The sequence below is a fragment of the Ornithorhynchus anatinus genome, chromosome 2 (genome assembly GCF_004115215.2).
Source record: "Ornithorhynchus anatinus isolate Pmale09 chromosome 2, mOrnAna1.pri.v4, whole genome shotgun sequence".
NCBI classification, from domain to species: Eukaryota; Metazoa; Chordata; class Mammalia; order Monotremata; family Ornithorhynchidae; genus Ornithorhynchus; species Ornithorhynchus anatinus.
This window is the reverse complement of record NC_041729.1, coordinates 31,127,255-31,148,248: the sequence shown is the minus strand read 5'-3', so window position 1 is coordinate 31,148,248 and position 20,994 is coordinate 31,127,255. Positions and strand designations below refer to the sequence as shown.

The 20,994-nt window shown below is 44.8% G+C and overlaps 1 protein-coding gene across 1 annotated transcript in view; it reads left to right on the top strand.

Moving 5' to 3' along the window:
* Positions 1 to 20,994, top strand: part of TNRC6A (trinucleotide repeat containing adaptor 6A) — a 75,155-nt gene that overhangs the window by 51,034 nt on the left and 3,127 nt on the right. The window contains exons 9-21 of the mRNA XM_007656278.3: positions 148 to 228; positions 563 to 614; positions 4,359 to 4,501; positions 4,860 to 5,006; positions 5,245 to 5,382; positions 6,187 to 6,315; positions 6,428 to 6,505; positions 6,771 to 6,981; positions 10,555 to 10,686; positions 13,233 to 13,391; positions 15,296 to 15,436; positions 18,309 to 18,416; positions 20,243 to 20,464. Coding sequence (XP_007654468.2) covers positions 148 to 228; positions 563 to 614; positions 4,359 to 4,501; positions 4,860 to 5,006; positions 5,245 to 5,382; positions 6,187 to 6,315; positions 6,428 to 6,505; positions 6,771 to 6,981; positions 10,555 to 10,686; positions 13,233 to 13,391; positions 15,296 to 15,436; positions 18,309 to 18,416; positions 20,243 to 20,464 — 1,741 coding nt within the window. The remainder of the gene's footprint in view (positions 1 to 147; positions 229 to 562; positions 615 to 4,358; positions 4,502 to 4,859; positions 5,007 to 5,244; positions 5,383 to 6,186; positions 6,316 to 6,427; positions 6,506 to 6,770; positions 6,982 to 10,554; positions 10,687 to 13,232; positions 13,392 to 15,295; positions 15,437 to 18,308; positions 18,417 to 20,242; positions 20,465 to 20,994) is intronic.

Sequence of the window (20,994 nt, the reverse complement as noted above, 5' to 3'; positions counted from 1 at the left end):
CCTTCCCCCCAGCTACTCCACTACTCCACTACTCATTTGCACCTTGGGTCCCTATGGGGAGATGGGATAATCTATTTAGCCTTGCCACCATTATCATCAAAATCAAGAGCAGAATGAACCACCTCTCTACCTTTTTTCTTTTTTAAGGGATCAATGAAAGGTGGAAATAAACAAGACGAAACATGGATAAATCCGTTTGTTAAACAGTTCTCAAATATTGGTTTTTCAGTAAGTGCAAATGTTTATTACACCCAATATACGCAATACGTTTTAAATGCTGGGGGGTTGCAGTTATTCTATATGAGTTGAAATTTGTTCTGGGGGCTTTACGGGAAGAACTGGAAGCGTGACTGTTTGGGAGCGGTACACTTGCATAGTCGGAGCACTTTTATGTAGGACTGTAGATTAAAGTTTCCCCAAGTGGAACTGTGACATTCTACTTGGAAACACTTAGACAGGTGCTATTGTGTCGAATGGGCCAGACAATCATGTTTGAATGGCATTTTTCTCAAGTTGCTTAATAAATCTTCATGTTTGAAGAGTTCTTTTATTATCCCTTCAGAGAGAATCGCCTGAGGAAACAATACAGAGCAATAAAATGGACCTGTCTGGAGGTAAGATTGGGAGAAAGTAAACATACATATTAAAGCTACTTTTCAATGTAGAGAACTGATTTTTTTTATATTCTTCAAGATATAAAATATTATCATTATCCCCTTTTAATACTCCAAATAAAAAAAAGATTCCAAATGGTAGCCAGACCTCATTTAAGTGTCTTTCAAGATGCAAAATCTGTTGTTGCAGCTATGTACAGTTGTCATTCCTATTTAAAAAAGACAACACTGGTGGGGAAATTAACCCATGAATGTGGCTGAAAAAAACAGTAAGGGACCAGTTGTACCAAAATGATTATATTATGAAAGGAGTGCGTGTTTTGAAGTAAACCATATTCCTGAATATAATTAGAAGCCCCTATGACTCAATAGTAAGCCTCTTGGTTCTTGTAGAACTGTTCTTTTAACGTGACTCTTACATTATTTTTCCATCAGATCATGTCTTAAGATTACATTGAATGAAGAAAAATTGAAATTAGCTCTTGTTTGAAAAGTAAATGACAAATACAGGTAAAACCTGGAGAGAAATATGGTTTGTAGTGAGAATCTCATGGCTAGAGGAAATAAGGACTCGTGATTTGTTCTCTCTTGTCTCAGTGAGCACTCGTGTTAGCATTTTTTTAACTGTATATTCTTTAAAATGAGGTTTCACCCATGGAAGGGAAAATTGTGTGGTGATAAGTACATTATTTAAAAGTTTGGGGTTTTGTAGGTTGTCGATATACTCACTAAAACAGATGCTGTACAGCTTGGTTACAATCGGAAGTTCTCGCCACTCATATCAGTAGTCTGCATTTTTGTGAGTAATATCAGGAAACTTTAACTTTAAACCCATATGGTTTATCCCTTATTTAACATTTTTAAAATGTGTATTTGGCCTTAAGAATTTTGGACTTTAAACTCCTGAGTGAGCTGCAGGAGATTACAAACTCCTAGTTTTAATCAAGATGGACCTATGTAATTACATTATTCAAGTCAAAGGGGTGAAAATGAAAATAGCCAAGAAGATAGTTACATTTTTACCGTTAACAGTATGCCTCTAGAGTAGTAGGTTGGGGAATGCCATTTATACTGGTCTGTTTTAGTTTTTCAGCATAATGGCCAATTGAAGACCACCTAAAAATGGGCATCGGTAACTAGATTGGTGATATTTAAGTCATTGAGAAATTAAAATTAAAAGTAGAGAACTCATTTATCTGCCAGATATTTTAAATCCCCAGAGGGTCGCATTTGCAGTCTTTTTTCCTATTCCCCTGGGTAGAAGAATGCCTCCCCTCCACTGCTGGAGATTTAAAAATGTATGAAGAGGCCATGTATAGAGTCTACTGTGCATGATTCAGAAGAGGAACGGGATTCACACACACCTAGAAATTCTGCTGGGAGCACAAGAGTTCACTGTCTGAAGCCTCTCAAGCAGAAACAAATACCTCCTGCACCTGGGTCGCGATTCTCACCATATTCAGCGCCAGCCCTCATTGCCACCATTGGCTCTATCATGTATCATGTTTGAGGACTATTAGGAGATAAACATAGCTTGAATAGAGCTGTGGGGCTGAGGAAACTGTTCTCCCTTGCTCGCTTCAGTCTCAGAGTTCTGGGAGGAGAGTTTGAAAGCATAGTGTCTTAACTGTCGTGCTCACTTTTAATAATAATGAAAGTCAGTATTTGGAAGAGATCTGCTAGCTTTCTTCCTTGCCAAACCATTTCTGGGAAAAGAGCTCGAAGGAAAGTGAGGCGAGCTTCCAGTCAGCTATTTTTGGCAGTTGTTAGGAAGCTGCTGCTCTCTCCTTTAACTCTGGCGCTCTTTGAAATTCCTGCTCTGGGCCCTGCCATGTTGCCCTTGCCCCCTTAACAGAGGCCAGAGCAAGTAGGGAAGATTGGCGTGGGGCAGACAGGAAAGTAACGGGGCCCTGCAGTTGCTAGGACTGTGGGCTCCATGGAGTCCCAGAGCTAAAGGATCAGTGGCCCCTGGGCTCGGTGTCATATGCTGGTGTGTCACTCAAGGTGGCTTGTATGTAGTCTGCCTTCTGGCTCCCAAAAGCATCATGGTATGAAGGTGAATAGATTCGACACTAGAGGGTGGGGCTCACAATCTAAATGGGAAAAACCAGGTGTTTAGAACAATGTAGTGAAATTCAAAATAGCAATAAATTATAAAAATCAGTGATCGGAAATTTAAAAAATGCAGCAGCTAAAGTTTTTGAAGCAGGGAGTCCCCAGGAGTGAAGGCCAGAAGGAATGTTTTGGAATAGAGCTCCAGGTGCAGCTTGATTTCCTTCTAAATTGATACTTTTTTGTTGTTATGTTTTTCCTTTTAAGTGGCCTGGACTGGGGACTCCATGGCAGCTTGGGGACCAGGTTTCCCTCTCACGGGCATGGGTGCCAGAGAGCAGGCTTGAAACTGACATGGCACCGGCCCTCTCCAAGTCCGCAACGCGGGGCTCCGACTGCAGCCAGTTGGGCGTTGGCAGCACTGGCAGAGATCCAGCAGTGAGCGAACATGGCTCTAGGCAGGACACGGGGACTCCCCGGGATGGGTCCCATGGATGGCCAGTTCCCACTCTTGCTGGTCCTGTTCTTCTGGCTACCAGAACATGGCCTCTGGCTTGGTTTGGGAACTGTGCTGGGGACTCTTTTTTAAACCCTCCAGCCCCACCTTCCCTTTCAATATGAGTCATTCAGTGGGATTTTTTGAGTATTTACTGTGTGCCGAGCGCTGCATTGGGCACTTGGGAGAGGACAATACCATAGACTTGGTAGACGTGATCCTTGCCCCCAAGGAGCTCACAGACTAGACCGAGCGACAGACATTAAAATAAATTTCAGGTTGGAGAAACAGATGGCAGAGTGAAAGGATTTGTACCTAAGCGCCTCAGGGCTGAGGATGGGGCGATTGGCAGTTTTTAAAGGGTCCAGACCCAAGCGCATAGGTGACACAGAAGGGAGGACAAATAGGGCGGAGTGAAAGCTTAATCGGGGAAGGCCTCTTGTGATTTTAGTAGGGCTTTGAAGATGGGGAGAGCAGTGGTCTTTCAGATATGAAGGGGGAGGGAGCTCCGGGCCAAAGAGAAGATCTGGGCAAGGGGGTTATTAAGGGCATGAGATTGGGCAGGTGCAGGGACAGCATTTGAAGAGGGAATTGTCCGAAACAGCTGGCATGGACAGTGGGCTTGACTCCATTTTACTTAATAGCAATAATAATAATTATGGCATTTGTTAAGCGCTTACTATATGCCAGGCACTGTATTAAGCACTGGGGTGGATACAAGCAAATCGTGTTGGACACAGTCCCTGTCCCATGTGAGATTCACAGTCTCAATCCCCATTTTACAGATGAGGTAACTGAGACATAGAGAAGTAAAGTGACTTACCCAAGGTCACACAGCAGTCAAGTGGCGGAGCTGGGATTAGAACCCATGACCTTCTGAGTCCCAGTCCCGTATCCACTACGCCATGCTCCTCCGCTTTCAGTCCTGCACCCCATGCCGCAGGCAGTCTTCGATAACAGACCGATGGATCAGGTCTGGAAGTAGTCTCTGTACCACAGTACTCTGGCAGGAGATGATGAGGTTGGATTGGCATTGGGTGGCATTGCCAATCCAGCTTCACTGGATTGGCCAGGAATTGCCCACTGTTGCTCTAAGGTTTACAGTTCGCTCAGTACTCTGAATTTATTGAAAGTCGCTTAGGGCAATTACATCTTTAAATTTTCCAACCTGGCTTTTTTTTTTTTTAACATTACAGGAATGTTACAGGATAAAAGAATGGAGATGGATAAACATAGCCTGAATATTGGCGATTACAATCGAGTAGTAGGGAAAGGGCCTGGTTCTCGTACTCAGATTTCCAAAGAGTCTTCCATGGATCGCAGTCCTTATTTTGATAAGGTATGTGGCTACTTTTCAACCAAGTTAATAACTGTATTATTTGTGATTTGTGAGAGACTAATATTTACTGCTCAAATGTACTCTGTTTTTGTAAAACAACATCTGTGGTCACCGTCTGCGCAAATACCTGTGTTTAGGGTAGAGATTAAATTGATGCTTTCCTTTTAATCCGTAAAAGATGTATGTTGGCCTTTTTGCTTGCCGTATAGATCCCACTAATCTGATCTCTTCTGTTTTCTGCCTTGTTTCCTGTTGATGCTGGAATGTCATGTGACTTCTCTTCTGTTCCTGGCACTGATTTCTCCCTTCTGCTTGCTTGCTTGGCTGTGGTTGCACATCTTTCTCTCTGTCCAATCAGGATGGCATTGTAGCAGACGAGTCCCAAAACTTGCAGTTTATGTCCAATCAAAACCTGAAGCTTCCCCCTTCAAATAGTGCACTACCTAACCAGGCCCTTGGCTCCATAGCCGGGCTGGGTATGCAAAACTTGAATTCTGTTAGACAGGTAAGTCCTTACAAATAAATATATGTATGTGTGTGTGTGTGTGTGTGTGTGTGTGTGTGTGTGTGCGAGTTTGTGTATATATATAAGCATATAAATATGTATACATATTTTAGGTTCTGTACCTAATGGTTCCAGAGCTCTAAAATATAAATGCAATTACGATCGACTTGAGTACCGTCGTTTTTCTGCGGTAAGGCAAAGAAATATTGATCTTCAGAGATGAGCTTTCTCTTCACAGAACGGCAATCCCAATATGTTTGGTGTCGGTAACACAGCAGCACAACCCCGGGGCCTGCAGCAGCCTCCCGCACAACCTCTTAATTCATCTCAGCCTAATCTCCGTGCTCAAGTGCCTCCTCCATTACTCTCCCCTCAGGTAATGGCATTCGGTGCTTTTATGGGTGCTCTTGGGACGTTGCTACTCTGTGAGGGCACTCTGCTAGGGGATTGACTCTTCGGGGTGGCATCCAACAACTTCTAAAAGTAGAGCCTTTCTCTTCCCCTCCACCGCCTCTTGTGGAAGTACTCACAAGCAGGAAATGATCAGTAAGCGAGGAGAAACCTAAAAAAGTCGAGGAGGTCCACGAGAAACTCCAGGAAGTCTCCCTTGCCACATCTCTCCTCTCTCCATCCTATTTCCTTCCTGCTGGGTCACCGATGCGCTTGAACTCTTCCCCACTAAGCACTTAGGGTACTCACGCTGTCCCTGCCTCCTGCAGCACTTACAAAAGTATCTTTACTCTCAATCACTTCCCCAAATGTAATTTATTGTAATGCTTGTCTCCTCCAAAGGATAGGGATCTCCGTGGTTTTTTTGGGATTTTTTTTTCCTTTGGTAGATGGGGCGCTAATGGCTAAGCACTTATTACGTGCCAGGCACTCTACTAAGCACTGGGGTAGATACAAGATAATCAGGGCGTACATGGAGCTCACAGTCCAAGTCCGAGAGAGGAGGATTTATTCCCCATTTCCCAGATTCGGGAACCAAGGCTCAGGGAGCTTTGACTTCCCTAAGAACAGATGGCAGACAAGCGGCGGAGCCGGGACTAGGACCCACGTCCTCTGACTCCCAGGCCCTCATTCTTCCCAAACTTAACCCAGTGCTTTGCACAGAGTAAGGCTTCAGACAGTGCCATTGTTTGCTTGCTTGATTGATGAACTCTCTATTACCCTTTGCTAGGTTCCAGTATCATTACTGAAGTACGCTCCAAACAACGGTGGGCTGAGTCCACTCTTTGGCCCGCAACAGGTAGCCATGTTGAACCAGCTATCCCAATTAAACCAGCTTTCTCAGATTTCCCAGTTACAAGTAAGTGAAACCACCGGCTCCATCCCCTTGCGATTAAAAACGGATTTTGTTCAAAAGTGTCCTGAAGCACACCCTTCCGACGTTGATGACTAAAAACCTTTTCTCGCTCTAGCGACTGTTGGCTCAGCAGCAAAAGGTGCAGAATCAAAGAAGCATGCCTTCTGGTGGTCGCCAGCAGCAAGAACAGCAGGTAGATTTTCTTTTTCATCCTTTCCCTCTGGGTACGGTAGAGGCATTTAGGACACCATAAAAAGCACTCGCGGTGCTTCCTAAAAATTCTACGAGAGGACCATAAATGAGCCCCGGTTCCTCTGATCGCTTCTTCCTCTGGAGATAAATCTCCATTCCGATCGTCAGATATTTAGAAGACGGGAAAAGCAACACTAATCAGTGAGGATTCTGAGAACTAATCTCTTCCTCCCCCGCTTCCCCCCCCCCCATTTTGTTTCGTTAAGGGTCGATCTCTTGGTATTCAGCAGCAGATGATGCAACAGTCTCGTCAGCTTGACCCAAACCTGTTAATGAAGCAACAGACCCCACCATCTCAACAGCAGACACTCCATCAGCCTGCCATGAAGTCCTTCCTGGAGAACGTCATGCCCCACTCCACTCCTGAGCTGCAGAAAGGGCCGTCACCGATCAACGCGTTCAGCAATTTCCCGATAGGTGGGTGTTTGCCCGCGATAGCCCAGGACAGGTCCCTCAACTCTGCCCGTCTTCTTTCACCTCTCCGGCCAAGGCGTCGGGGTCGAGGCACGGCTCTACCCTCCTTAAGGTTCCAGAGAGCTTTGTGGTCGAGTGCGTTACAGAGCCGTGATGTACGGGGTAGAGACGTATTGAGGGTGGAGAGTGTGAAAATCTGTTTTGATTCTGAAATAATGTGAGAGAAACAGTGCGAAAAATGTAGTAGTGTTTGAGTTTTACAGTGGAATTACACTGTAGCTGTTTTATGTGTTTAAGAATGTAATAGTTTTTACTTAGTGTAATCTGAAATGCTAATGGGCAAACCCAGGAAAAAGAAGGGGGAAGAAAAGAATGCCAACGTCACTTACAGCATCTGTCTTTTTTCTCGTTTTCTCTCCACGGTTTTTTCTTGCATTTCCCAGGCTTTTATCCAATTTCCCCTATGGAAATACCAGGCTTGTATACTTTCTTCTTTCTTAGGTCCCCTTTCTTAATGGCTCCTTAAAAAAAAATTACCCCCACCTCCTTTTATTTTCTTCCTTCTTCTTCTTGTCCCTTTTGCTTTCTTGCTGGCCTGGGCTTATTGCTATCCCAACTCTCTTGAAGGATATTTCATTAACTAGTGTATTCTGTTGGGTGAGTTGTCTTTGAGAAGAAAATGATTGAGAAAGACATATAAATGCTTCACCTCCGAACTTGGCCTGATACCCAGGTATCACTTAACTAACATCCAGCTCTCCTAAAACACAGAGGTGGTGAAACTTGTAAAACTCTATTATAGGGAGTATGTGTTCTGTTAGAGTACACTTTTTCGGGGCCTAGCACAGCTGGGTTTTCTGACAACTCATCAAGTTGCAGCCAGATGGACTTGTGCTGTTAGAAAGAACGTTCCTAAATTCCCTAATAATATTCTAGCCAAAACTCTTAGTTAACCATGCGCCATCACGAACAGATAAGTTCCCAAACCTGCTTCCCTCTGTTCAAATGAGAGATGAGTTGGAGCGCTTGCCCCTGAACCTCATTAGGGATCTCTCCTGCAGGGCACATGAAAGGAAAGCCAGTCCCTACATCTTACATCTTACCTGTCTTTTCAGCGTGTAAGTCGACTGTAGTTTCTTCCTCATTATCTGTCCAAATATCGTGTTTTGTGGTAGAGGTGTAGCACCTTAGAGGTGTTTGAAAGTGATTTAGGTATACGATTTAGGTACTGGAGTTCTCTAATTGCTAAATCTTCATTCAGTTATATCAAATCGAGCCATGTAATAACATCCTTTTCCCCAAATGAGAATAGGGAGGTGTTTTGGGTCACTGGAACCTCTGAATCTTTACAGAAAAAAAAAACAAAATTCGAAAGAGGTTAATGGCCCAGTAGAGGTTTAAGGGGAAAATTTACTGCATAAACTGTTTCCCTAGAAAAGGAATTTTTGTTTTCGCGGTGCTTTCTTTCATGATTCTAATTAGGACCTTCAGAGTTTTAGATCCTTTACTGTAATATCTGGCCTCATTACAAAATAGAATGTAAAAAGATAGCAATTAAACAACTGCAGCAGTGGCGAGCTTCTTCCTGACTATCATTAGCTCCCGACAGTGTTTTGCCGAAGTTCCATACGGTCTTGCTATACAAAATCGGTTCCGCCCTACAGGGCCCTGCTCACTACTAACATGCAGCCTTAAATAGGGAAATGCAGACCCATATCAAGAAAAGCATCTAACATGTACCTAAAATAAAGTCTTTACATTATGCAGCAGTTGGAGGAGGAATAGTATCAAGGGCCTATTTGTGCTAAGCACCTGCACCTATAAGTGCAGACCCGTGAATCTTGGGTGGCCATGTATGTGCAGCTACTGGCCCATCTTTTCAAAACTCAAGTTGCAACCCTTCGCAAGCAGTCTTGTGAGGACTGTCCATCCGTTTAACAGGATGAAGCGGAAGATGAGGACGGCCCGACCTGTGGACCCTCGGCAGGCCACTGCTTCATCAGGAAGCCAGTCTTCCATTTCACAGTCATCTCTGTGACACTTCTGTGGCCGTCCTACTCTTCCTGGCTCTGAGCCCACCCAGAAGTATGCCTTCAGTGTGGTGGAGCAACGCCCTGGATCATTTTCCACCTCCTTGGTGGCACCAGGCCCCGGGGAATTCCTAGCTTCCGACAGCCAGAACAATTTACGAAATAGCGTTCCGAGAGTCATATTGAGGAAAGTACAGGAATCACCCCCCATGTTGTCATTTTTGAAGTGGTCAAAGAAGCAATGCGGCCTAGAGTGTAGCGTAAGGACCTGGGAGTCAGGAAACTATTTGTCTGCTGTGTGACCTTGGGCAGTCACTTCTCTATGTCTCAGTTCCCTTTTCTGTAGAATGGGGATTAAGACCATAAGCCCCGTGTGGGACATGGACTGTGTCCAACCTAAGTAGCTTGTATCTGTCCCAACGCATAGTGCAGTCGCTGACACTTACCGTGTAGTACCATGGAGTAGGTACCCAATAACCCACATGGGCTTTCGGTCTAAGAGGGAGCACAGGTATTTGATCCCCATTTTTCAGATGGGGAAACGGAGACTCAGATAAATTGAGAGCCATGCCCAAAGTCGGGAACCCGGGTCTCCTGCTCGCAGTAAGTGAGGCAGGGGCCGATGCTGAGGTAGTCAGTGACCACAGGTTTGACCTCCCCAACCTGTCACGGTGCCGTGCCTGGACCTTATAAATGTCCAACCAACAGTGCTGAACTAAAGCAGTCACTTTCTTGGTACCAAATGAATCCCGTTCATTTGCAGTTGGCTGCCTTCATCAAAATAACTCCTGAAAAGCTAGTGCATAATGGAAGAACCGCAGAAGGAAATGTGTGTGCCTGTCTTAGTACAAGTAATTTTTAAGTAGGGAAACAGTAAGCTCCATTTTGAAAAATAGTTTCACCTATTGGCCAAATAATCCAATATCAAAGTTGTTATTTGGGGAGAGCAAGGTATCTGCTTTAGTAGTGTGCTTTGCACCCAGTAAGTGCTCAAGAAATATGACTGAATTGTATTGAGGAAGCTTGTTTAATTGCTACCAAGTTGTTCTCATGGAACAAAGCATTTCCCCGAAAAAATGTACACTGAAAGGATGTCTACACTGGGCATTATGGTGAAAGTCAAGAAAATAGTTAACAGTATTTGTAAAACTAAGGAAGAAATAGAAACCTTGAAGATTGTACATGAAATTATAAATGACCTTACACTTTGATTATAATTGGTGAGATTTGTGTTAAATTGAAATCCGTATTTAGGATCGGTTTGCTCTTTCCTGTTGTACTTTTTCCTTCTCCCTTCTTGGATAACCTGACCTCCCTCTTGGCTCCTTCCCCTGGCTTTTTTGCATGACCTTAGCTAAGAATTCAGAGTGCGCTGCCTTGCTTCTGTCAGACCTACAATTGGCTGAGTCATTTTCCAAGCACTGTTTTATTTAAGGAGAAACAAGCAAATTGAAAGCATGAGGAAAGCAGAATAGGGGGCTTGTAGAAAATGCATTCTGGGAGGGAAGAAAGGCATTTGTTCTGCTACGTCTGTTTCCTTTTTCAGGCTTGAATTCAAACTTGAATGTAAACATGGATATGAGCAGTATTAAAGAGCCACAGTCAAGACTGAGGAAATGGACCACAGTGGACAGCATTTCTGTGAACACCTCATTGGATCAGAATTCCAGCAAACATGGTAGAAAGGACCTCGTTTCAAACTTTCCCTACTACGATTTCTTGGGCGCTCAGGCCAATAGATTGCCTCTTCCGCTTTCCCTCTGGTCTAGATTGGGTTGGATTTGCCCACCAGCCCAGCTCTTTCCTGGCCTTATAGGCTGCTAGAACTCCATATGTCTCTTCTGTGCTTTTAGGAAGGCAACAAAGCAGAGCAACCATATAGCTTTGAGGGCTCTGTTATGTGTAGTAAGATGGAGGGAGGAGACAGCACTGTAGACTGAAGAAGAGACTTAATTTTTCTCCAGGAGGACGAATGGCATGTCTGTGGAATTATGAGAGGGGGAAGAGGATGAGAGAGATGAAGAGGACTAAGAAATGGGAGTTTTCCCTCTTTTTAGGATGCAACCCACATCTAATCATGACAGTTGTTTTTTATGGTATTGATTAAGCGCTTACTTTGTGCCAAACACTCTTCTAAGTGTTGGAGTATTGTCAAGTGGGACACAGTCCATGCCCCACCGGAGGAATAGGATGTAGGGAACGTAGATGGGGAAACTAGGATGCCAGTCAGTGCTGAAAGTAAAAAGCAAATTTGAACCAGACTGGTGGCAGCCCCCACCACTCTAGTGGCAAGAGGGCTTTCGGGGTGGGAGGGCGAAGAATGGTCCTCCAGGCAAGGAAGGCAAGGCCGGGCACGCAGGGCCTTGGGGCGAGTACAGGGGAGAAGCAGGGCTGCTACAGCTACTGGCCACCAGACACAAAGCAGAGACATGGGGCCCAGGCCAAATGGTTCCAAGACCGCCGCTTACCCCCATCTCCCCGAAACACCTCCCCCGCCCCCGCCCCCCCGGAACTCCTTCTTCTTCTGTGGCCAAGTTGCAGCTATTTGCCACTAACTTCCAGCGCTGGTACAGATGCATTGACTTTCCCAAGGTCACTCAGTGAGCCAAGAAAAGCACCCAGGTTTCCTGGTGGAGTTCTAGTCCAAGATAAATGTTAGGAAGCCTTCGGCAAATGGGAATCCCAATTAAATATACATATAAGCTCGGAAAGGAAGCAAAGGTAAAGATTTTTAGAAGTTATCGGGCCATCCTTAAGCTGACACAAATCCGTGCCCTGCTTCTAGAGTGAACCTAAAGTTAGCATTTCCATTACACTTCTGCCACTTGAAACTTTATCAGGCTGAAACTTGGCACCTTGGCAGATGATCTAGGTGAGAAGCTCTGACTAAAGATAGCTTCAAAGGTTTGCAAACAGTCTTCTTAGAATTCAGGTCTACAGCTTGGCTGTATTTTTAGAATTGTCAGCTGCAGACCAAAATCCGTTTAGAACACCCAGTAGCAGATCTGTTTCCATAATTATTTGTTGGCAGTTGTATTGGACCCAAGTTTAAATTTTTGTTTAATTTTATCCAGGTTATCACACAGTCTGCTTAGCTGTTCCTGAGTTGATAGATATCCAACAAAAACTTTAGTAGTAAAGTGGTACATGCCCAATTAAGCCCTCTTTTCCCCTATTTCCTCTTCCTTCTGTGTTGCCAGTGCACTTGAAGCTGTGTTCTTGAAGCACTAATGTTTGTCTCCCCCTTTAGACTAAGCTATTTGTGGATAGAGAACATGTCTATCAATTGTATTTTACTCTCTCAAGTGCTTAGTACAGTGCTCTGCATCCTGTATGCACTCAATAAATGCCATTGATTGATTGATGCCCGTTTAGTCAAATGCATAATTAACTGTTCCTATAGCTGCTAAGTAAATACTACTACTATTCCATTTCCGTTGCCCTTCCCATTTCCCACCAAATTTTTCAGTCAGTCCAACATATTTATTGAGCACTTGAGAGATTATTTTACTATTCCCTACCCATCGTGAATTTACAATCTAGAGGGCAAGACAGATATTAATATGAATAAATAATTTATAGCATATAATTTAAGACACGTAATATAAGTGCCATGGGGTGGGGTTGGGGCGAATATCAGTTGTCCAGAGGTCACAGAGGATTCTGGGAGCTATCTTACAAGCTGCTGTGTCTTGGATCTAATTTTGCCATAGCTGGTAAATGCAAAATGTTTCAAATGGCTAGTAGTTTATCACATTTTTGCTACTTACCCTGGTCCAACAACTTTGCCTAGTGCTGGATTGTTAGCTCTAAACATTCCATTTGAGGAGGGAACAAAGCATCATATTGACTACTTTAACTATTTTTCTCTCTTCCCTCCTCCCATCTCTACGTACAGTTCCTGACTACAGAGAGTCCCTCTGGAGTAGCCCCCCAAAATCATGCCCCCTGCTTTGTTTTTAATCTCTTTTTAAAGAATCCTGAAATCAGGGTCAAGGCAAGTTTTGGTAGAGATCAGTGTATTTTTGTCATTTACTATGTGTAGGGAAGCTGTAGATGTCCCATTTTCAGCTTGGGCCCACAAATAAGTCCAAAAATCTCCCAAATCACCACAAGTTCCAGGAACAACTGGCGTATCCCCTTGCCAGGGGAAGATAGAGAAGGGACCTGTGGGTTACCGAGGTCACTGAGGAAAAGCACTAACTGCTTTTTTCCGTTTTATAGGTGCTATTTCAAGTGGTTTTCGGCTGGAAGAGTCTCCATTTGTTCCGTATGACTTTATGAACAGCAGTAATTCACCAGCCAGTCCTCCTGGTTCCATTGGGGACGGCTGGCCGCGTGCCAAATCGCCTAATGGCTCTAGCAGTGTTAACTGGCCACCCGGTAAGCTGCGGACCTCTCAGAAACGTGTACCCTCTGGGGAGGGAATGTGTCTGTTACAGCGTTATATTGTATTCTCCCAACCGCTTAGTACAGTGCTCTGCACACAGTAACCGCTCAATAAATCCGATTGATTGATGAGAGAGAATGGCCTCTGTGAAAGAAGTAACATCCAACCTTCAAACGCAGTATAGTTTATGTTGGGAACTGAAGTTTGCAAGGAACGTTCCTACTCACTCCGTCATATTGTACTCTCCCGAGCACTTGGTACAGTGCTCTGCCCATAGAGAGCCCTCAGTAGAGAAGCAGCATGGCTTAGTGGATGGAGCACTGACCTGGGAGTCAGAAGGGCCTGGGTTTTAATCCCGGCTCTTCCACTGGTCTGATGTGTGTCTGGGCAAGTCACTTTACTTCTCTGTGCTGTAGTTATCTCATCTGCAAAATGGGGATTAAGACTGTGAGTCCCATGAGGGACATGGACTGTTTCCCACGTGATTACCTTGTATCTACCCCAGTGCTTAGAACCGTGTCTGCCACATAGTCAGCGCTTAACAAATGCCATTAAAAAGATAAAAGATAAATATCGATGCTGCTGATGATAAATCATGCCTCATTATCTTGAAAAAGAGGGTAACGTAAATTGAGCTACTCAAGGGGTAGGGAATTATATATCTATCCCCTATGAGAGATCGTTGCTTTAATGATCTCACCATGGAAAGTATTTTGTGGGTGCCTGCTGTGTGTAGAGTACTGTTGCTAAAGGCTTGGAAAAATACTGTAGAATTAGTAGACCTGGTCCCTACCCTCAAGGCTCTTGCAGTCTAGCAGCTGGGAGGGAAGCGGATATTAAAACAGGTGTCAGGAAGGAGCAAAAGAGGATGTGGATGAGAACTGGCACTTCAGTATTGGGACATAAGGAGGTACATAAGGACTACAGGTAATTGGAAGCACACAAGGTCGTTGTGAGGGGATAGATAATAATTATAGTATTAAGCGCTTATGTGCCAAGCACCATTCTAAGCACTGGGGTCAATACAAGCTAATCACATTGTCCCTCGTGGGGCTCACAGTCTCAATCCCCAATTTACAGGTGAGATACCTGAGGCCTAGAGAAGTTAGGTGACTTGTCCAGGGTCACACAGCAGACAAGTGGCAGAACCGGGATTAGAACCTACGACCTCTGACTCTCAAGCCCATGCTCTTGCCACTAGGCGAAGCTAATCCTCTGTAGGCCATGATAAACCTCTGGCGATATAACTCATCTGTAAAAAATGGGGATTAAGAGTGTGATCCCAGTGTGGGATGGACTGTGTCCAATCCGGTTAACTTGTATCTACCTCAGAACTTAGAACGGTGCTTGGCACTTAGTAAGTGCTTAAGTACCGTTATTATTATTATCATTAGAAATTGAGCAGAGAAAGCCTCCTGAGTTTGATGTCAGTGTATGTCAGTGGGAAGTCTGAAAATACACTTGGAAAAACCTTGGCCTGAGGCCAGTCTGGCCACCCAGATATCTGGACTATATGTTTTACAATATGGTGGTGTTTTCAACTCATTTCATTACTAAAGACCCTGGAAATAGGACAGTGACTTATAAAGGATGGTGTCATTGTCCCGATCAGATTATTTATTGCATACTGCATTTGAGATTGAAGAACAATGTGTCACACTTCCCAGGCCCAACCTGGCGTAAATTCTCATTTGCTCTACAGAAATTGCAAGCTTTTTGAACCTAACCTCTTGAGTTTTCTGGAGTCGTGGGGTCCAGTTAAGTTAATTTCGAGTAGAAGACGAATGGAGAACAATTTGGGATTTGGAGGGTTTTTCCATAAAAGCTGTAAGAATATCCTCCTAGTTAAAGGAGTTGGGATTCAGCTCCCTTAAAAATGTTCTTCTCTTCTCTCTAGAATTTCGCCCCGGTGAGCCATGGAAAGGTTATCCAAACATCGACCCTGAAACTGACCCTTACGTCACTCCTGGCAGTGTCATAAACAATCTTTCAATTAATACTGTGCGGGAAGTTGACCACCTCAGGGACAGGAACAGTGGTACGTATAACCAAAGCAAAACTTTCTAGCAACACTGTAAAGTAAGGTTTGGTACATGAATGTGTCAGAAAGAAGAGCCCAGTCAACTCTTCGTCTGACCTGATTATCTCGCATCTACCCTCGTTCTTCGTACAGTGCTTGGTACACGCAGTAATCATTATCAGTACCACCGTTATTATTGTCATCATCATTATTACTGTTAAAAATAGCAGTTGCCAACAGATTAATCAGCCTTACTGCCATGACTTTTCCATGCAAGTTAATTGTCCAGAGTTCCACCCATTTGAATGCGTTTTGTAAGTCAGTGATTGGTTTTGGGGAGGGCCTGCTGCATGCAGAACTGCGTGCTCTAAAATGTTATATTACTGATTTTACGTCAATAAAAGAATTGTATTATTTGGAAATATTTAAAAGTTCCAAATTCCCTTAGTTTTTGCTGTTGAGTGAATATTTGGTACCTTCATACATAATTTTGTCACTTGACAGGAATTGAAAAATACAATTTCCAGACCACTGCAGGTCTCTGGCTTTGAATCTGTTCTTCTAGTAACAAGAGCACTGCCTGTAGGGTATTAAATTCTGTGTTTTGTTCCTTTTGGCAAAAGATTCTGTAGTAATACTTGGCCACTAGAGATCAGTTGTACATGCAAGCTAGCCAGCTCTTCCTCAGTGTAGAGTAGCAGTGTATTTGAGAGCAGTGTGGCCTAGTGGAAAGACAACAGGTATGGGACTCTGGGTGACCTGGATCCAGATCCCGACCCTGCCGCTTGCCTGCTTGTGTGACTTTGGGCAAGTCACTTAGTGGCTCTGTGCCTCAGTTTCCTCATTTGTAAAATTGGGGTTCGATATCTGTTCCCTCTCCCCCTTTGACTGTGAGCCTCATGTGGGCAGGGGCTGTGTCTGATGTGATTATCCCGTATCTACCCCAACATTTAGTACAGCGCTTGGCCCATAGTGAGTATTTAAGTAATACCCATAATCACTACAATTACTCATGGATGACAACCTTTAGGGCAGGAAGTGACCTACAGAATTACTGCACAATCGAGGTCGGGCCTTGCTCTTCCTTGAAGCGGGGCTGGGGCTTGCTGAGCCAGGTTCGGCTCCAGTCAATCGATCGTATTTGTCGAGCACTTACTGTGTGCAGAGCACTGTACTAAGTGCTTGGGAGAGTGCACTATAAAAATAGAAACATTCTCTGCCCACAACGAGCTTACAGTCTTGAGGAGGAGACAGACATTAATACAAATAAAGTACAGAAATGGACATAAGTGCTATGGAGCTGGGAGGGGAGATAGATAAAGGGAGCAAGTCAGGGTGACACAGAAGGGAGTGGAAGAAGAGGAAAAGGACTCAGGGAAGCTCCAAAAAGTTCCAGGTGTGGCTTGAGAGCCACAGGTTGCCAGCAACCCCTGGTATAGAGTAACCCCTCATGGATCCTACCTAGGCCAGGCCCATCCCTCTCAACCCTGTCATCGTAGTAACTCTCCCCCCACCAACCCCGATTTCACACTGGGATCAGACTCCCCCATTTTATTAATTTATCTATTTATTGGATGCCGGGGTCTTCTGAGTATGTATGAGACAGTGCACTTTGGAAAGATCTTCCGGAGCTCAGCTCAGGATGAGCAGGACAAGCCTGGAACCGGGGCTAGGCTAATGTGGGTCATCCGGGAAGATAATTAGAATTACTATATTTCTCAAGTGCTTGTTATATTGCAGAGCACTGTGCTAAGTGCTGTAGTAGAGACACAATAATTTGATTGGACACAGTTCCCGTCCCTTGTAGGGCTCACATGCTACGAGGTAGTGAGATCAGGTATCTAATTTCCATTTTACAGTTGGAAAAACTGGACCCCGGAGAGGTTGCATGACTTACCCAGGGCCCCACAACAAGCCAGTGATGGAGTCAAGTTTAGAACCCAGAGCTCCCGTCTCCCAGTCCCATGTCCAGGCCTCCTCCAACCCAGGAAGGCTCCTGCCCTCTCGGCTTCCTTCCTTCTTCACGGAGCAGCCGGCTGCTAAAAACCTACACTGTCTCAGGCCCCAGGCAGACTTTAATGAGCTCAGATCATCCTCCAACAGTCCGATGTGCCTCTTCCTCCAACCCCTGTTCTTGTCCCTCTTTCCATTTCTCCCTCCCATCCCTCCCTTTCCGTTTAGGATCAGGAGGACTTTGGATTGGTGGCTAGGGCACTGCTGATAGCTCACACGCGTCCTGTGGGCCGAAGTGTCCCCTAGAAGTGAGACCAGTGGCTCCTTTGTGCTCTTCATGGGCTGTGGTCCCTGCTTTAGCCAAGGCTGCGCAACCACTGGGGCCAGGCTGAATTGAGCTGGATAGAATCCTCCGAGAGGGGCCTGTCTTGGCCTGAGTAGCCGCTCACTGCTAGCCAACACCCACCCACCGTGAACAGCCACGCCTGGCGTTCGACTGGGAGCGAGGCTTAGGAGAGAGGGCCTGACCCTGCTCATGGGGACATGAACTCCTAGCTAGGAGGACTGCCTCTTCCACAGGCCTAGTCCAAACTCCATGAAGATGTCAGCCAGGCCCGGTACATTTCTTCGGGCGAATTACTATGGAGGGAGTTTTAGCCTGGCATCGGGCACTGAAGCTGGAACTAGTAAAAGCCTAGCTAGTCGCTCCCAAGGAATCCTGTATATACAGAACCCACCTAAATGATTTTCGAGGTAGTGTTCTAGGGAGCCCTTCTGAAGCAATGGGTAAAGGTAAAGGTAAAGGCTGCTACACTCTGTGCGCCCAAAACTATTAGTTTATTTTTTTTTTTTGTATTTTCTCTTGGTAGAATTCTTTGGAAAAACCAAATGAAGTGTGACACCGTTTATAAATAACTAACTAGTTTCCCCCATTTAGGGTCATCCTCATCTTTGAACACCACGCTGCCTTCAACTAGTGCCTGGTCATCCATTCGTGCCTCCAACTACAATGTTTCCCTCAGCAGTACAGCACAAAGCACTTCAGGTGGGGTTCAGCCAAGTTTCAAATCCTGAATTTCACTAGTGAGCCCACCTTCCCTCCCTCTGTTCACATCAGTGGCACCTAAATAGAAACCGCCAGGACTGTGTACGGGTGGGTCTGTCAGTGCTTTATTTTTTTTCCTTTCCTGGGGAACGATTTCAGAAATGGTCAGTATATTCTGTGACATTCTGTAACTCCCTTTTTCTCTTCCTTTTTCTTTTTCCTCTTCTCTCCCGTTCTTTTTTTATTTTTTACCATGAGGCCGTTTTCTGCTTGAATACAGGGCAGAGAAATTGATTTAGGTCAGCTGGGAGGGTACCTAAAGGCCAGCATCTCTCTCCTCCAGCCTCAAACAAGTCCCACTCCCCCCTCGCCTAGCAGAGATAGAAAGGTGCCATTTCCACACTAGTAGAATTGGCGTCTTTGGGCGTAATGGAAGGAGGGGCTGTGCAAATGGAAGTGGAAAGGTGACATAACCCAAAACCCTAGAGCTCCCTCGTTTCCCTGTACTGCTGAGATTAGGACTTTGGTTCTGGGCTCCAGATAGAGCTGCCAGTCTGAGGGGCTAGGTTGGACCAGTTTAGAACCAAATCTGCTTGGATTCAGACAGAGTCCCTCCTCCTCCTCCCCGCACTTACTGGTCCAAACTGCACGCTGAGCGCAAGGGGCAAAAGAAAGTTGTGTTCATTTCGCATGTGCATTTTTCTCTCAACTGCTACTGCTAACCAGAACTCAAACTCCTCGGCCATTTATAGTGGCTTCACTGCCCCGTGAACACTTTAAAAAAAAAAATAGCTCAGTGGGTCCAAATCCTAGAAACCTTTAATTTTTTGTAGACTCAAGCCAGAAGGGAGGTGGGCCAGGCCAGCCAGGGTGGGTCCTCAAAACCCAGCCCCAGCACAGATTGGACTTTGTCCATATAGGTCACCTGCCTTTTCTGCATTGAGTCAAAATCTGCTATTTTAGCCTGCCTTCTCCTGATGGGGAGTGGTTGGGAGCTAAGAACTGTTTGAGGTGTTTTTGTTTTGTTTTGGGGTTTTTTTAAGTGAATGTGTCCTCTTTTTTCTTTTCCCAACCTTTATTATAGATGTTTGTCGCTAGGGAACGGGATTATACTGGGAGCATTGATGGGTCACTTCTTAGACCTGCATACCCTGTTTCACCCCGTATACCATCTCTTAAAATGCCACTGATATTGTATTTATTAAGCAAAATCATCACCAATGCGGCAAAAACCAGTCATATGTATGTATATGTAAGTGTGACACTTACCCCATGGATATTATCTTCTTTCAACAGTGTCATCTGCAAAACCCAAAAACATCCCTGCTCTGTGTATTTTAACAAGTTATATTGAAGAGGAGAAGGAAGTTGCCTTATGCTTTATCCTTCTGATTATATCTGTGTGCCCATTGTCAAAGAAAACTGCTAAAATCTACCATGCGCACAACTAATGACTAGGAAACATTTATTTTGGGTGCTCGGGGCAGAGACGCCTTTGTTATTGTTAGAGATCGGGCACTTACTGTTCTGAAATGCTACAACCTGTGAATAATCGGTAGCCAAGGAAACCTTTGGGACCACCTTAGCTGAAAGACTTTTAAAAATGGGTTTGGGTTCCCTTCGGTTCTCCTTGACCTTGAAAAGACTGGCAGCAGTCTTGCTGGCAGTATTACCCGCTTCTTTTTAATATCCATCACATTGAGTTAGGCTTTTTTATTTGTTTTTTTCAAATAGTGATGGATGTGTATATCATGTAAAAGCTCATCTTCTCATTGCTCATTTCTTTTTTGTTTTGGTTTTTTTATTTCCCTTCTCCCTTTGAGCAGCCAGAAACGGTGATTCCAAATCGACATGGTCTCCTGGTTCAGTCACTAACACCTCTCTGGCTCATGAGCTGTGGAAGGTCCCTTTGCCACCTAAAAACATCACTGCTCCATCCCGCCCACCCCCGGGACTGACCGGTCAGAAGCCACCTTTATCCACGTGGGATAACTCTCCCCTTCGGCTGGGTGGAGGTTGGGGAAATTCTGACGCCAGATACACCCCTGGTAAGACTGAAACCGTTCAGCCAGTTCCTCTTGGTTTCTGGGAATTTTCAGCATCCAGATTTTACTTAACTCCTGGCTTGGATCCGCAGAGGCACTCTTTCTTGGATAAAAGTCTTGTGAGTTTCGGAGAGGGTGTGCAAAGAGTATACGCTTCTTAGTGACAGTACTACAGTTCTGTAGCAGTGCTCAAGTGTCAATCAAGTGTCCCCCCTCACGGCTTTCGGCAGAAGGGGACCTTTATGCCAGGGAAAAATCCAGGAGAGTTGTCTGTGATCCGAGGGGTGGTGGTTGGGGAAGAGACCGCTTAAGTTTAGTTGATTCCAAATCCCAAACCTCACCTAATGCCATGGATATAGCCTCCCCATCGAATCTTTCCAACAGACCGGTCACAAGTAACGGAATTGACTTGACTTGATTGCTGTCATTTATTTTCTATTATCACTCTCCAGCCAAGGTGCTAATGAGCAGTGAAATGACCGAGGCAAAGATTCCGAATAACCTGCAGATCAGGTCATCAGCTTCTGAGTAGT